Source organism: Pagrus major, chromosome 14, assembly GCF_040436345.1.
Source record: "Pagrus major chromosome 14, Pma_NU_1.0".
Lineage (NCBI taxonomy): Eukaryota > Metazoa > Chordata > Actinopteri > Spariformes > Sparidae > Pagrus > Pagrus major.
The window spans coordinates 25,846,876-25,861,106 of NC_133228.1; the positions used below are offsets into that span (position 1 = coordinate 25,846,876).

General features: G+C 41.6%; 1 protein-coding gene across 4 annotated transcripts in view; it reads left to right on the top strand.

Annotated features, from left to right (window-relative positions):
- LOC141008555 (filamin-C-like) overlaps positions 1–13,278 on the top strand; it is a 74,220-nt gene extending 60,942 nt beyond the window's left edge. For 2 of the 4 annotated variants that reach the window (XM_073480978.1, XM_073480979.1), the window contains 18 exons: positions 119–211; positions 1,194–1,293; positions 2,010–2,150; positions 2,347–2,475; positions 2,930–3,103; positions 3,797–3,958; positions 4,467–4,670; positions 5,133–5,285; positions 5,564–5,686; positions 5,804–6,061; positions 7,168–7,437; positions 7,615–7,752; positions 8,797–8,912; positions 9,822–9,954; positions 10,356–10,532; positions 10,627–10,845; positions 11,167–11,373; positions 11,458–13,278. In XM_073480978.1, the coding sequence (XP_073337079.1) occupies positions 119–211; positions 1,194–1,293; positions 2,010–2,150; positions 2,347–2,475; positions 2,930–3,103; positions 3,797–3,958; positions 4,467–4,670; positions 5,133–5,285; positions 5,564–5,686; positions 5,804–6,061; positions 7,168–7,437; positions 7,615–7,752; positions 8,797–8,912; positions 9,822–9,954; positions 10,356–10,532; positions 10,627–10,845; positions 11,167–11,373; positions 11,458–11,645 (2,985 nt within the window). In that variant the 3' untranslated portion in view covers positions 11,646–13,278. The remainder of the gene's footprint in view (positions 1–118; positions 212–1,193; positions 1,294–2,009; positions 2,151–2,346; positions 2,476–2,929; positions 3,104–3,796; positions 3,959–4,466; positions 4,671–5,132; positions 5,286–5,563; positions 5,687–5,803; positions 6,062–7,167; positions 7,438–7,614; positions 7,753–8,796; positions 8,913–9,821; positions 9,955–10,355; positions 10,533–10,626; positions 10,846–11,166; positions 11,374–11,457) is intronic. The other 2 variants (XM_073480980.1, XM_073480981.1) reach the window with 2 other exon arrangements.
- Positions 13,279–14,231: the final 953 nt, after the last annotated feature.

Sequence of the window (14,231 nt, forward strand, 5' to 3'; positions counted from 1 at the left end):
TGTTTGTGCATGCAGGTGTGTGTGTGTGTGCGTGTGCGTGTGTGTGTGTGTGTGTGTGCGTGTGTGTGTGTGTGTGTGTGTGTGTGTGTTCTAAAGGTTGTACCTTGTTCCCTGTTAGGCGAGTGATACCGTCCCAATAATAGAGGAACCATGTGACAAGCTTCAGTTACAGCAGCCCTTCACTCCCTATGTGGGCTTCTCCCCTCACTGGGTACACAGAACGATCACACACTGAAACTGTCCTCTCACCGTCAATAACAACCCAGATTCTCTTATTGATCTTGTATCGGCTCAGCATGGTGCTGCATGTTCAATCTGCATGATCAGATCGGGGTCAGAGGGCTGGTTTCACAAAGACACAGTTTATAATCTCCTGATGATGAAGTATCTTCAAATATCCCTCAAAACTGTAACCACAAACAAAAAGGCTGTTCGTCAATAAAACATAATGACAATGATAAAATGATCACTACTCCGGCATTTAACATAACATAATGTGACATCACCACACATACGTAACTTATTTGTAAATAAAAATACACTGCCTACACTGTGTATAATATGTTCATATTGTAAATATTATGTATATACGAATACGAGTCAATTCTATTTCTTATCTTCTTATTATATTGTTTATTTTTTTACTTTTTATTATTGTTTACTGTAATTACTGTCCTTTGGCTGCTTTGACAAAGAAATTTCCCCATTTGCGGGACAAATAAAGGATTCTGATTCTGATTCTGATTCTGATGAGGTGACAGACAGAAGCTTTAGCGTTCTGCTGCAAAATGAATCCTTACAAGTTGTGTCTGTTATTATAGATTGATTTAAACAGGATCATGTCAGCAACCATCTCTAAAGGTCTTCAGAAGGACTGTGAAGTAAATAAAGACGTGACAGCTTCTAGCAGGACTTCTCTATTCTCTGCAGAAAACTTAAACTCAACATAAACTTTGTTTTAGTTCTTTATGAAGACTGGACACTAGACTTGCTTTTCATCATTGAACAGTGTCTAACTGGTTTGAGACCAGTCTAAATCTTAGTGAACCAGCCCCTGATGCTCGCTCAGCCTCTCTTCCATCCTGCCTTGCCTCCTCCTCCTCCTCCTCCTCCTCATCCTCCTCTCTCTGGACGATATCCCAGAGTTCCCAGTACTGCAACACTAACCCTCCTCCCCTCTGGCTCTGGTTTAGGCCACCGATGATCCCATCACCCCTGTGGACGGGATGGAGCCGATGCTCCGCCCCTTCAGTCTGGTCATTCCCTTCACTGTGCAGAAAGGAGAGATCACAGGTGAGAGCTGCTCTGTTTACATGTCGCTCTGTGAGAGGAACAGGTGAGTTCTCAGTTTGTTCATCTACTTTTCTGTCTGTTGAAGGATCAGTGTCTGATCAGAGAGGACGAGAGCGTGCGTCATCTTTAGTCAGTGATGAAAACCTTTCACATGACAGTCTGCACATGTATGAATATGTAGACACGGCTGAATTATCAGGACAGTCTCACCTCTGGTTTCCCTCGAGGGGCTTTGAAGACTTTAAATGAATTTAATAAAAGGTAAATGTAGTTGTGGTAAAATAGTGAAGTTATCACTATATTGACATGTATGAAAACATGCTGTCTTCACTTAGAGACTGTTTTCATAGAGGAGTACAGAGGACTGAGAGAGCTTCAGCACATGGTGCAACAACGATCATCTGAAGATCAAAATCAACATGTTTCATCCCAACTTTGTCGTTCCTGAGATATGTCAGACAGACATGAGGTCACAGGACCCTTGGCCTTTGACCACCAAATTGTCTCAGCGTTCTTGAGATATGACGTTCACAAACATGGAACATTTGTTTGTATGGACGGGCAAACGGGCAACACAAAAAGATAATTCCTCCAGCCACATCTGTCAGCGGAGACATTAAAAAATCTTATCTTTATAAAATGTCAGATTTTATCAACAATGTCCCAGCTGGAGCCATGATTCATGAACAGGTATTGTTTCTGTGTTTTGTCCTCAGGTGAAGTGCGTATGCCGTCTGGGCGAACAGCCTGTCCTCACATCACCGACAACAAGGACGGCACCGTCACTGTGAAGTACTCGCCGACAGAACGAGGCCTGCACGAGATGGACATCAAGTATGATGGAAATCATATCCCAGGTACCACCCCAGAGTGTTGTTACTAAATGATGTTTTTCTGTTTTATGCTGGTCCAGGATTAATTCATCAGAGGTCTCAGTCTTTGGAAAAAAAAGTAGAGTATCATCAGCAAACAGCTTGACTTCAGGATGGATCAGCTATTGTTCTAAACCCTGGCTGCACTTTATCAACCTGTCCTGTGTTTTCTCTTTTACAGGAAGTCCACTCCAGTTCTACGTTGACGCCATTAATAGTGGTCATGTGACTGCGTACGGCCCTGGTCTGAGTCACGGCACGGTCAACAGACCGGCCACATTCACTATCGTCACTAAAGATGCTGGAGAAGGTATCAATACCGTAACATGCTATGTTAAGGTGTCAGTCATTTGTACATAATTAAAGCTTTACTTCACTTCACTTCCATTCAGTGAAGCTTAATTGCCGTGATATTTTGAATAAAAAATGTATTCATATTTATAAATGACATATTTCAAACTCCAGAGAGAACAAGGTCTTCATGTGAAGAATATTATTTCTAATTTGCTTTGTTTTATCAGTATATTTGATAAGATTTTGGCAGCAGTCCTGCTTGTTGTAGAGTAGTAAGTAGAGGCGATTGAAATTGAATTGTAAACAAGAGAAAGTGTTTAGAGTGTTGTGTATGAGATTTAAAGTACTGATGTAATTAATGTGAAAATGGACATTATGTTAACTTTAACATAGGAGATGTTACAGTGTAGGTAATTTAACTCCTGCTCTGGGATCAGCCTTTATTTATCCATTTGTCTGTTTCTCTTCAGGCGGTCTGTCTCTGGCTGTTGAAGGTCCGTCTAAAGCTGAGATCAGCTGTAAAGACAACAAAGACGGGACCTGCACTGTGTCCTACCTGCCCACCGTACCTGGAGATTACAACATTATCGTCAAGTTTGATGACAAACACATCCCAGGAAGTCCCTTCACTGCTAAGATCACTGGTACTAAAACAACCAGATAAACTCCTTTGATTCCTTTGTTTTAGCTTCAGTTTTTGAAAGGATGCACCAATCTGCTTGTTTTGTTTTTCAACTCATAAGCGTCTTAAGCTCTTCATTTAACCAGTTGTCTTGTGTCTGACGTATGTGGCGTAAATCTTAAGTAATATTAGATAACTGCATATGTTATTGTTAACACTTCTGGTTAACATCGGTCATGTAGGATCAATTCCCGACCATTTCAATAACTACGTCCCTACTTTAGCCCTGTACCAATTATAACGTATAAGTTTCACTTTATGCTGATGACACTCTGTTCTATCTCTCTGAGATGGCCAAAAAAACTTTTGTCTTTCCTTTTTATTCGACTGTGAAAAGCACTGTGTCCACCTTTTTCTTTCAGCTAAATTTAGACACATTTATTTAGAATATTCTGTTCCAGTTTAATACATTGAAAGGTGTCTGCCTAAAGTAAGCTGTGAAAATTTGTTATCAGTGTTTTGAAAACTTTGTTCTAAGTTTAAAATTTGACATGTTAGTTGCACAAAGCCTTTGAATGGGTTTTCTGTTTTGAAATTACATTTGAATATTTTTTAAATTTTATTGTCAACGACTGCAAAAGAATTACCTGTATGGCCTCCCTCGATATGTTGACCTGGTTCTTACTTGTTTTGATCTGATTTCATTGATCTCCAGGCGATGACTCCATGAGGACATCTCAGCTCAATGTCGGCACGGCAACAGACGTTTCCTTAAAAATCACAGAGACGGACCTGAGCAGTCTGACTGCGAGCATCAGAGCGCCGTCCGGGAATGAAGAGCCGTGTCTGCTGAAGCGGCTGCCCAACAGACACATCGGTCAGTCTGTTTCACTTCGAGCTCAACTGTTAGTTGAGGAAATAAGACAACCAATCAATAAATAAATGAACAGATGTAAATTATTTAAAAGAGTTTTGGTAATGAATGACACAACTGTTTTGTGTGAAACTGACAGGAGCAAAAGTAACTGTTCAACTGTAGCTTAAAGAAACATTAGCTCAGAGCTAGCTTTAAGTAGCTAACCTTGCAAGAAAAAAATGTGGTAACAATCCAAGATACAGCCATGATTTTTAAATCAATCATCCATCAGCAGTGACTTATGTTAGCTTCCTGTCATTGACAGGTGGCTCGTGGTAAAATGAGCCAGTAAGAAGGATTTCTTTAGGACTTCAACATTAAAGTTTAGGACTTTGATTTGACTTTACACAAGTTAAACAATGACTCAATCCCCCTTCTGGTAACTCTGCTTCATTGAAGGAAATCTTAATTATATTATGAAGTGAAACCTCTGAGCATCAGTCTCACATGTTTTTCCTCCTGCCTGCAGGGATCTCGTTCACACCAAAGGAAGTGGGTGAACACGTGGTGAGTGTGAAGAAGAACGGGAAACATGTGACCAACAGTCCCTTTAAGATCATGGTCGGCCAGTCGGAGATCGGAGATGCCAGTAAGGTGAAGGTTTACGGTCAGGGGCTGGTGGAGGGGCACACCTTCGAGGTGGCTGAGTTCATCGTGGACACCAGGAATGCAGGTAAGATCAAGACCACAATTTAAAAGACAAGTTCTGAACAATTTTAGAAATCTCACAGAAGTCGTGTGATCTGACGTCAGCAAATCTGTTTTCTTAAAACTTCAGTGACTTTTTGTCCATTTTGAGTGAAAAACTGAGAGTTTCATTACAGTTTTTCATTTTGGAAACAGCATTGAAAAATGTTTTAGTTGTTTTTTGAAAATTCTAAATTGACTTTTCACTGATTTTTATAAAAACAATTATCCAAAATTCTAATAAATGTGTGCATGTTACTGTTATTAACTTCAGTGTATATGCATTGTAATTATTTTATTTTTTGGGAAGATAAATTAATGTGAGTGTAACAATAATGAGAAAAAAAACACATAAATGTCCTTTTTTAATTTAATTGGATGACAGGATGTTTGTATTGTATTTATTAATTTGTTATTTGATCCCCACCTCCGTCCTCCTCTCTCTCAGGTTATGGAGGTCTGGGTCTGTCCATCGAGGGTCCCAGTAAAGTGGACATTAACTGTGAGGACGTGGAGGACGGGACGTGTAAAGTCACCTACTGTCCAACTGAGCCTGGAAACTACATCATCAACATCAAGTTCGCTGACCAACACGTCCCAGGTACAAACCCAGCTGAGATCATCTCTGATCAATGATGAGATCTGATCAGCAGGTTTTGATTTGTTTAAACTCAGCTGTTTGTTTGAACCACCTTACACAGACTTGAGATAAATAATCTGTTTATTTACTTATTATACTTCTTTTTCATCAATAAAAGTACTTCAGTATCATAAGTAATTTTCTCAATATAAATGGAAGTAAAATGTAAGTAAAAGTATTAATACTACAGTGTAAAAGTACTCTGTTACTTTAACGTGATAATGTTTTTGTGTGAACAGGAAGTCCGTTCACAGTCAAGGTGTTTGGGGAGGGCAGGATGAAGGAGAGCATCACCAGGAAGCGTCAGGCTCCCTCCATCGCCACTGTGGGCAGCACCTGTGACCTCAACCTCAAAATCCCAGGTGAGCTGTGACATCACCGTCTCCTCCACCTGTCTCCGCCTGCCCCCTCTGCTTCCTCCTCTTCACCTCCTTCTCTTTGACCCTCGTTTCCTCCCTGCTCCTCCCCACTGCTTTTAGGGAACTGGTTCCACATGGTGTCGGCTCAGGAGCGTCTGACGCGGACGTTCACCCGCAGCAGTCACACCTACACCCGCACCGAGCGGACGGAGATCAGTAAGACCCGGGCCGGGGAGACCAAGAGGGAGGTGCGCGTGGAGGAGAGCACGCAGGTGGGAGGAGAGCCGTTCAGAGACGTGTTCGGAGACTTCCTGGGACGAGAGAGTCTGAGCGGGTTCAACGGCATGCCGGCCGGCAGCCGACCGCCGCTGCAGGACGGTGTGTGTGGACGAGTGTGTGTGGACGAGTGTGTGTTCTGGAGTCTAACTTTACTGATCCTGAGGCAGGTTTTCAGTGTGTGTGTGTGTGTGTGCATGTGTGTGACAGGTAATCATCTGTGTGCTGTAACAGGCTGCTCACCTCTCTGTAACTTCTCACCTGAGCGTGCATGTTAATGTTTGTCGCTGCATGTAGGACTGAAGGATTCTGTGGTCGCAAAACATTCTCAGAAGTATTCAGATCCTTTACTTCAGTAAAAGTACTAATATCCACTATTGTAAAAAGTACCCAAAAGTCATACTCGAGTAAAAGTAAATATATGGTGTTAAAATATTACTTTGGTAAAAGTGAAAGTACTTGAGTAAAAGTATTAAAGTATCCGATATTAAATGTGCTTAACTATCAAAAGTAAAAGTAACTGATCCATATATTTACATGTATGTACATACTGTACTCTGTGAGTCAGCTGATTATCAGAATCACTGTTTATTATCTGATTGCTGAGAAAATCAATTATTTAAAAAACAAGCTACTTTGGCCCTGATGCGGCATGTAATCTGTAAAGTAACAAGTAACTAAAGGTATCAAATACATGGAGTGGAGTAAAAGTACAATATTTGCCTTTTACATTTACATTTTGGCAATATTGTACTTTAGTAATTTTTTTTTGGTGATAAAAAGTCATCCTGAAAAAGTGATTTTCTGGCAATTAAATTAAGTATCAGAATCAATTTTGTAAATGAAGCTGTCTCACTAATTGGCATATACTGTATCCCAGAACAGAAATCTGGAAAGAAAACAAAAATAAACACCTAAATGTGTATTATGGATCCTTCCTCTAGTCTGAAAGACATGAAGACAAGTTATGGAAGCAAAATACACCGAAACCTCAAAATTGACAATTGTTCAAAAAAGGGTTTACTGACCAGAAAAGGTTGATAGTGTGTATTAATGACATATACAAGAGTTTGCATGCCCTGTAAAGACTCACAGACTCTTAACCCTCATCTGAATCCTATCAGACAAATCATCTGATCCATGTCCCTCTTTCTCTCCATCTTCATCCTCCTCCTCCTGCTCCTCCTCCTCCTCCTCCTCCCTCTCAGGTGAGGCAAGTAACCAGGAGATGACAGCTCAGGTGACGAGTCCTGGAGGAAAGACGGAGGACGCAGAGATCATTAAAGGAGAGGACAGCACCTACAGCGTCCGCTTCATCCCTCAGGAGATGGGAGCCCACACCGTTAATGTTAAATATCGGGGCCAACACGTCCCCGGGAGCCCCTTCCAGTTCACTGTGGGGCCCCTGGGAGAGGGAGGGGCCCACAAGGTCCGAGCAGGAGGAACCGGCCTGGACCGAGGAGTCGCAGGGATCCCAGGTGGGCTGGGAAAAGACTTTCATTCCCTTCATTTCTTCTTCTTCTCTGTCCTCCCTTCCTTTCTCATTCTCTTCTATTTGTTAAAATCAAAGAAAATGTTCTGCGTTGTTGCTTCTCATCCACCACTTGTACGCAGAGTAGATGGTGATAAATGTGAGCTGTGTTTGGTGTTTTCAGCTGAATTCAGTATCTGGACCAGAGAGGCCGGCGCTGGAGGTTTATCCATCGCTGTGGAGGGACCGAGTAAGGCCGAGATCACCTTTGAAGACAGGAAGGACGGATCCTGCGGAGTCGCCTATGTGGTTCAGGAGCCTGGTGAGACTCTCGATCAAATTTAATCCCAAAAACAGACATGTTAGCTGGACAAAACACTGAATTACATGTGGAGCACCAAAATCATTCTGGGTCATCTGCTGGTCTGCTTTATTGCCAACAAGAGCTATCCATGCACAGAGCTAATGTTCGTCGATATGCAGATGATACTCACTCGCTGTTGATCCTGATGATCTGAGCCTCCTGAAAAACAGAAACTGACAAAGAATTTTCTTCATCTTGGTTATTCAAACGTGCTACAAGGAACTTTTAGCTGGTCATGAAGCAGTCTCAATGTAATACTGATGCCTCTGTATGATCTAAATAAGAAAACACGACCATTTGTGACTATCAAAACAATGCAGTTCTTTATTCAGAAGGCAGTGGTGATCATAACACTTTTGTCCACAGGGGGCATCAGAATCAACAAAATAAGAATGAAAGTTTGTTGTTGCTGTTTCAAAGAAACGTTATTTTTTAATTAACTGGTTCAGATTTTTGTATATTTTGTCATCTTTTCCATTAGTTGTTGAGATCAGTCACCAACCAATTTTCTTACCCACCAATTCTGGCAGCTTTTCAATTAAAACCCATTGAAAAAAAGTAATTCCTGCACAAAAAACATCTTGGTGACTCTTAAACGATGTTTAGAAAAAAAAAAAACCAATCAATGCAGAGATTAAAAAAAAATGTATGCAAACAAAGGCAGACACAGAGACAAAAAACGAATTTGAACACCAAACTTTTGTCTGTTAGCTTGTTGTTGTGTGGATTGACTTTAAACACACTAAAAATGTATGATGATAAGTCTGATGTCATACTTATCATCATACATTTTTAGAAAAAGTTACAGCATTTGATGTCATTCAGATAGTCAGGAAGATTAGCTAGGCTAGTAGACTTGTTGGATTGCAGTCTATGTAGTGTACGTGTATTGAAAATAAAAGCGAGCCAGGAATGGACCCCTGGGAAACCACATGAACATGTACATGACATAATGATATTCAAACACATGATTATTTAATTTTGTTGTTTGCTTCTCTCCAGGCGACTATGAGGTGTCCATTAAGTTCAACGATGAGCACATCCCAGACTCTCCCTTTATCGTCCCCATTGCCACTCTGTCTGACGACGCTCGCCGCCTCACCATCACCAGCCTGCAGGTGAGAACACGTCATCTGAATCTTCTTTAACTGAGATAAAACAGTTTGTGAGGAGCCGGCTGAGGTCACTGATATGTGAAGACTCTCCATGTTCGACCTCCTGATGTGTCATCAGCTATATTAAGGTGTCATTTCTATTTACTATGAATAGATTTATTATTAGTGTCTGACTGGCTGCTCCGTACTAAGAGAGTGTATTTCTGGTGTGTATAAATGTATCTCTGCTATCTTCTTGTGTTAACTATAGTTCTGCATATATTTGGCTTCTGACCTTTGTCGTTATCGTCTTATCATCTCATGCAGCCTTTCAGCTGAGCTGGTATTTTGCACCTCTATAAACAGATTGTCAGAAACCCTCTTTATAATGTATTTATTGCCACTGGTAGTAGGCGATTTGTTAATTTTAAACAGGGTGGGCTCAGTGCCTTAAGGCTAGAAAAGCTAAGCTGATTTAAACAGTAACGCTCCGTCAAAATGTAATAATTATCAATAATGTATCAGTTATAGGTCTGGATAGGATGGCGTCTGGTTACAGACCTGGACAGGGGTTGAAGTATTAGTAATCGGAGGGAGGATGGAGAGGGGTGGCAGGTTAACAAGGGGGATGCATTTTGGTCATTTTGCTAACAAGGGGGATGGTGTCCTCCATCAAATTACATAAAACAACCGTAAGAAGTTTGATGTAGAAACCCTGATCTCAGAGTAAAAACAGCCGGTTGTATTAATAAGTACGCAGGTTTTACTGCAGAATGAGGAGTTAAAGCAAAGAAGTTGTCTGTTGCCAGTGTATCTTGATCTAAAATTGCTTGTGTGAATGGAGTCAGTTGGACATGGTCTTAATTAGCTGTCAGTAAAGCTACAAAATAAAACCCATCTTTTTTCTTTCTTTCTTCATCTGTTCTTCATAAGGAGATGGGTCTGAAAGTTGGGCAGGAAGCCTCCTTTGCTGTCCAGCTGAATGGGGCCAGAGGGCTGATTGATGCTAAGATCCACACACCATCAGGAGCCATAGAGGAGTGTTACATCACTGAGCTGGACAGCGGTAAGACCCACGCTTTATCATAAATGTCAAGTGAAGGGATTAAATGTAAAAACACAGCGGTTATACCAACTGCAGCAAAAGTTTGTGTTTGTAAATGAAATTAGCATTAACATTTATCATGGGGTACCACAAGGCTGAAGTCTGGGCCCACTACCTTTTTAGTTTTATGTTGTTTTTAGATGTCATCATAAATAATGTGCATCACTATGCAGATGACACCCAACTCTACGTAGCTATGGATTCTGATGATCAGAGCCTTCTTTACTGCAAACTAAAAGACTGCCTATCTACAGGTGACCCAACTAAATCAGGAAGAAAGATACAAATTATTGTAGAGAATAATTATGACCTCTGAGACAGTCAAAGCCTGTGTCCCAACCCAAGTCCATGTCTTCCTACAGACCAACATGCTATCAGATTCATCCCGAAGGAAAATGGAGTCCATTCTATCGACGTCCGTTTCAATGGCAGTCATGTTCCTGGCAGTCCCTTCAAGATCCGAGTGGGAGAACCAGGACAGGTCGGAGATCCCGGCATGGTTTCCGCCTTCGGACCGGGACTGGAGGGAGGAACCACAGGTATACATAAAAATAGACGCCTTTTATTTGAAAGACCTCAATGATAAAATTATGTAGATTTTAATGTATTCATCATGTCTGTTTTCTCTGTCAGGCGTGGCGTCAGAGTTCGCTGTGAACACTTGTAATGCCGGCTCAGGAGCTCTGTCCGTGACCATCGACGGGCCGTCGAAGGTGAAGATGGACTGTCAGGATTGTCCTGAAGGCTACAAAGTTTCCTACACACCCATGGCTCCTGGAAACTACCTGATCTCCATCAAGTATGGAGGACCCCAACACATCGTAGGCAGCCCCTTTAAGGCCAAAGTCTCAGGTGGGTCAATGGACCACAGAGCTGCTCACATTTTGTGTGATTATTGTGATAAGTGCTTGAAGTGGGCCAGTACTCCAGTACACTGGAGTTCCCTGGAGCTTCTCTTCATTGGTACTCAAGGGCCTTGCATAACCTGGCAACAACAGATCCAAACTTGTATTCTGTCTCTACCAAACTTTACAGTCTACACTTCACTTACCCTGCTGCCTCCAGAGTTCAAGTGGAAATGCCAAATTTGCTTTGAAAGGCAGTTTGGAGCAAAACAAAATGTGAAGTGTATCTGAAACAGGTAAGCTCATATTTCCTTGAATCTCTCTGCAGGACCTCGTCTTTCCGGTGGTCACAGTCTGCATGAGACGTCGTCTGTCCTCGTGGAAACTGTCAGCAAGACATCAGCGATGGGAGGGGCCTTCGCCTCTTTACCCAAATTCTCCTCAGATGCCAGTAAAGTCATCTCGAGAGGCGCTGGCCTGTCGAAAGCCTTCGTAGGTCAGAAGAACACGTTCACAGTCGACTGCAGCAAAGCAGGTGAGGAACAAACACACAGTCAGGAAGGATTTGTGAATGGATCATTTTCACCGTTCACTGATGTCTTTGTTGTCGATTCTGCAGGCACCAACATGTTGATGGTGGGCGTTCACGGGCCAAAGACGCCTTGCGAGGAGGTGTACGTCAAACACATGGGCAACAGGATGTACAACGTCACGTACACCGTCAAAGAACAAGGCAGCTACATCCTCATCGTCAAATGGGGTGACGAGAACGTCCCCGGCAGTCCCTTCCACGTCACCGTCCCTTAAAACTGAACTCTTCATCTTCATATCCATCTCCCCACTGCAGCTCCTCGTCCTCATCCTGATGCACTGAAGACGCAAAGACTATTCACTTACTGTTTAAGCAGTTTTTATGCTATATGCAAAATATTTCACTCTCTGTCTTGTGTCTCTCTGAGACAATCGCCGCCTGAAACAACAGCTGTGTATTTGTTGCCGTTTACAGAGATTACACCACAGCTTCAGTTAGAGACAGGACACTGCTTCTCTGCTGTTACATCTCCGTTTGTTCTGCAGTTTGTCAAAATGATTTTACAGTCGTGGCCGTCAGAGTGATGTTACACCAGCTTTTATAACAGTTCATCTTTGATTTCTGCTAATCTGTGTTGATGACCTCAACAGTGCTGGCCAGAAGTTTGTTGTTTATCAGGAGATGTTATCATGTTAGCAGACGATGCTACCTGGTGCAAACAAGATAACAATGTGTGCACAACAAACAAGATGGATCTGGTTTCCACTACAGCTAACTTCAGTCTAATCTTTGTGACGTTAGTATCTTGTACACCTCAAGTATCTCATGTGGACAAGGTGCTTACATCAGAGCTGAAGATAGAAATTAATCACCTTTAGGACTTAGGGGTGTTAAAAGTTAACACATGAATCCAAACCTGCCTCAGACTGATGTTCTTGATTTAAAAACAGGTGAAGTGAAAGACAATGTTCTTCACATGATAACGACGATGATCATGATGAATTCAATCATTTGGACAAAACCACTTACTTTGTGCATGTTTAAACCAAGTAGTGTCCTCTGAGGAACTTCTGTCAGCAGAAGGACTTTTGGACTTGACACAATCTTTTTACTACACTCAACTTTCTGATTTATAAACGAGTGTTTTTGATCACAAACAAACATTTTTAATTCACAAACTTTTGGATTTGTAACAAAATTTTTCTATTTGTAAACAAAAAATGTTTTATTTTACCAGCTGGCTCCTCCTCCTGGTGGTAGCGCTCACCTACTGTTGATCTGATTGGTTGATAGATGATGATGAGACACATGTTCTGTCCAATCACCTGCCAAGAATGTTTTTTGAAAGTGGGTTTTTTCCAACGAACCGTCTTTCCTGTCAGGTTACAGAACCTCTCAGGATATTTCTGGTTTCTGCTGAAACGTTTTTGAACTCACCTCCACCTGTACAGAGGCATCGTGTTTCCATCTGGTCAGACTTGATGTGACAGCTGCAGGAAGCTGAAGTGATGACGGAGGATCAGGACAAGCTGTGCTCTGACTTTATCTCTTTGCTTTTGATTTTATTTATTCTCCCTCGTTTTATTTTCTTTGACAGAAAATGGTCTTATTGTTGAGCGAGCAGACGCGGAGGTCGCTGTTCTTCCCTGAATCTTTCGTTCAGAGGAAGATTTGATTTTTTTTTACCACAGGAAGAAGACGTGCGGTGAGACGATCAGTTTATTTTGTGAATGTTGAGGAAACACAGGCGATGTTGCAATGACATGATATTACAGAGTGACATTTTATAGTGATTTTGTATGTATCAAAAAGTGATGAATGAATTTTAACTGTTTGATATGTTAACCTTCAATCTGGCAAGATTGTGCAGGCATAATAAAGTTGATTCGCTGACTTGCCACAAAGAAACACTGCTGATTGACTGATGCTTAGTTTTATTGATTGGAATGAAACTGGAACAATCACAGTGATTCTCCAAGAACCGAACATCCGTCCACCCCCCCGAACAATCTCCAACCGGCCTATCAGAGGCAGCGATGAGGAGGGACGTTCGTGCAGTCCGGTGGGTCGGTGTGGTGTTATTATCGGCTGTGTTCAGTCTAGTTGTGGTTGTATAAGCAGGAAGATTTTCAATGAACATGATGAACACCAGTTTTTCAGACTTTCCATGATGTGACAGACAAATATAAATCCAACACACACAGTCGAGGATAAAGATCTGAAAAATGTTTAAAATCCGTGTAAGTGAGCACTTCTCAAGGTCCGAGCTTCAGCAGATGTATTTGTCATCATACACCACAGAGGTTTCTGCAGTCAGACAGAAGGATCAAGCAAATCTTTCCACACTGCAGTAAATAATAGGATTTGAGATCAGCGTTGTTGACGCCTGTTGATGGTGAATCTTGCAGGCGCCGTGACAAATATGACATTATTGAAAACATAAAGCAACAAACAGGAAACTAGTCCGACCGCCACAGAGACCAGAAGTCTACAGAGACACGTCAGCTGTGTGGAGCGCTCAGTGTAGGTCACAAGATTCAGCTCAACCAGAACCAAAGCCTCGGATCGGACAACAGAACAAAGGTTTGAAATTCATAAACTTTTGGATTCCAATGAAAAGACAAAGTTTTGGATTTGAACATTTTTTATTCTTAAAGCATATTTCTGATTGTTGTGTTTTAATCTTGTCAGTATGATTTGATATTAAAGACTCAAGACTAACTCGTATGTGTTTATATTTGGTATGTACGCTCTGTTTTATCTACATTAATGTACATAAATCGATCTAACATCTGCATCATCAGATCAAACTCAGCTGAACTCTGGAACAAGAATCATTTTGAGGTCTTAAAAGTCAAAAC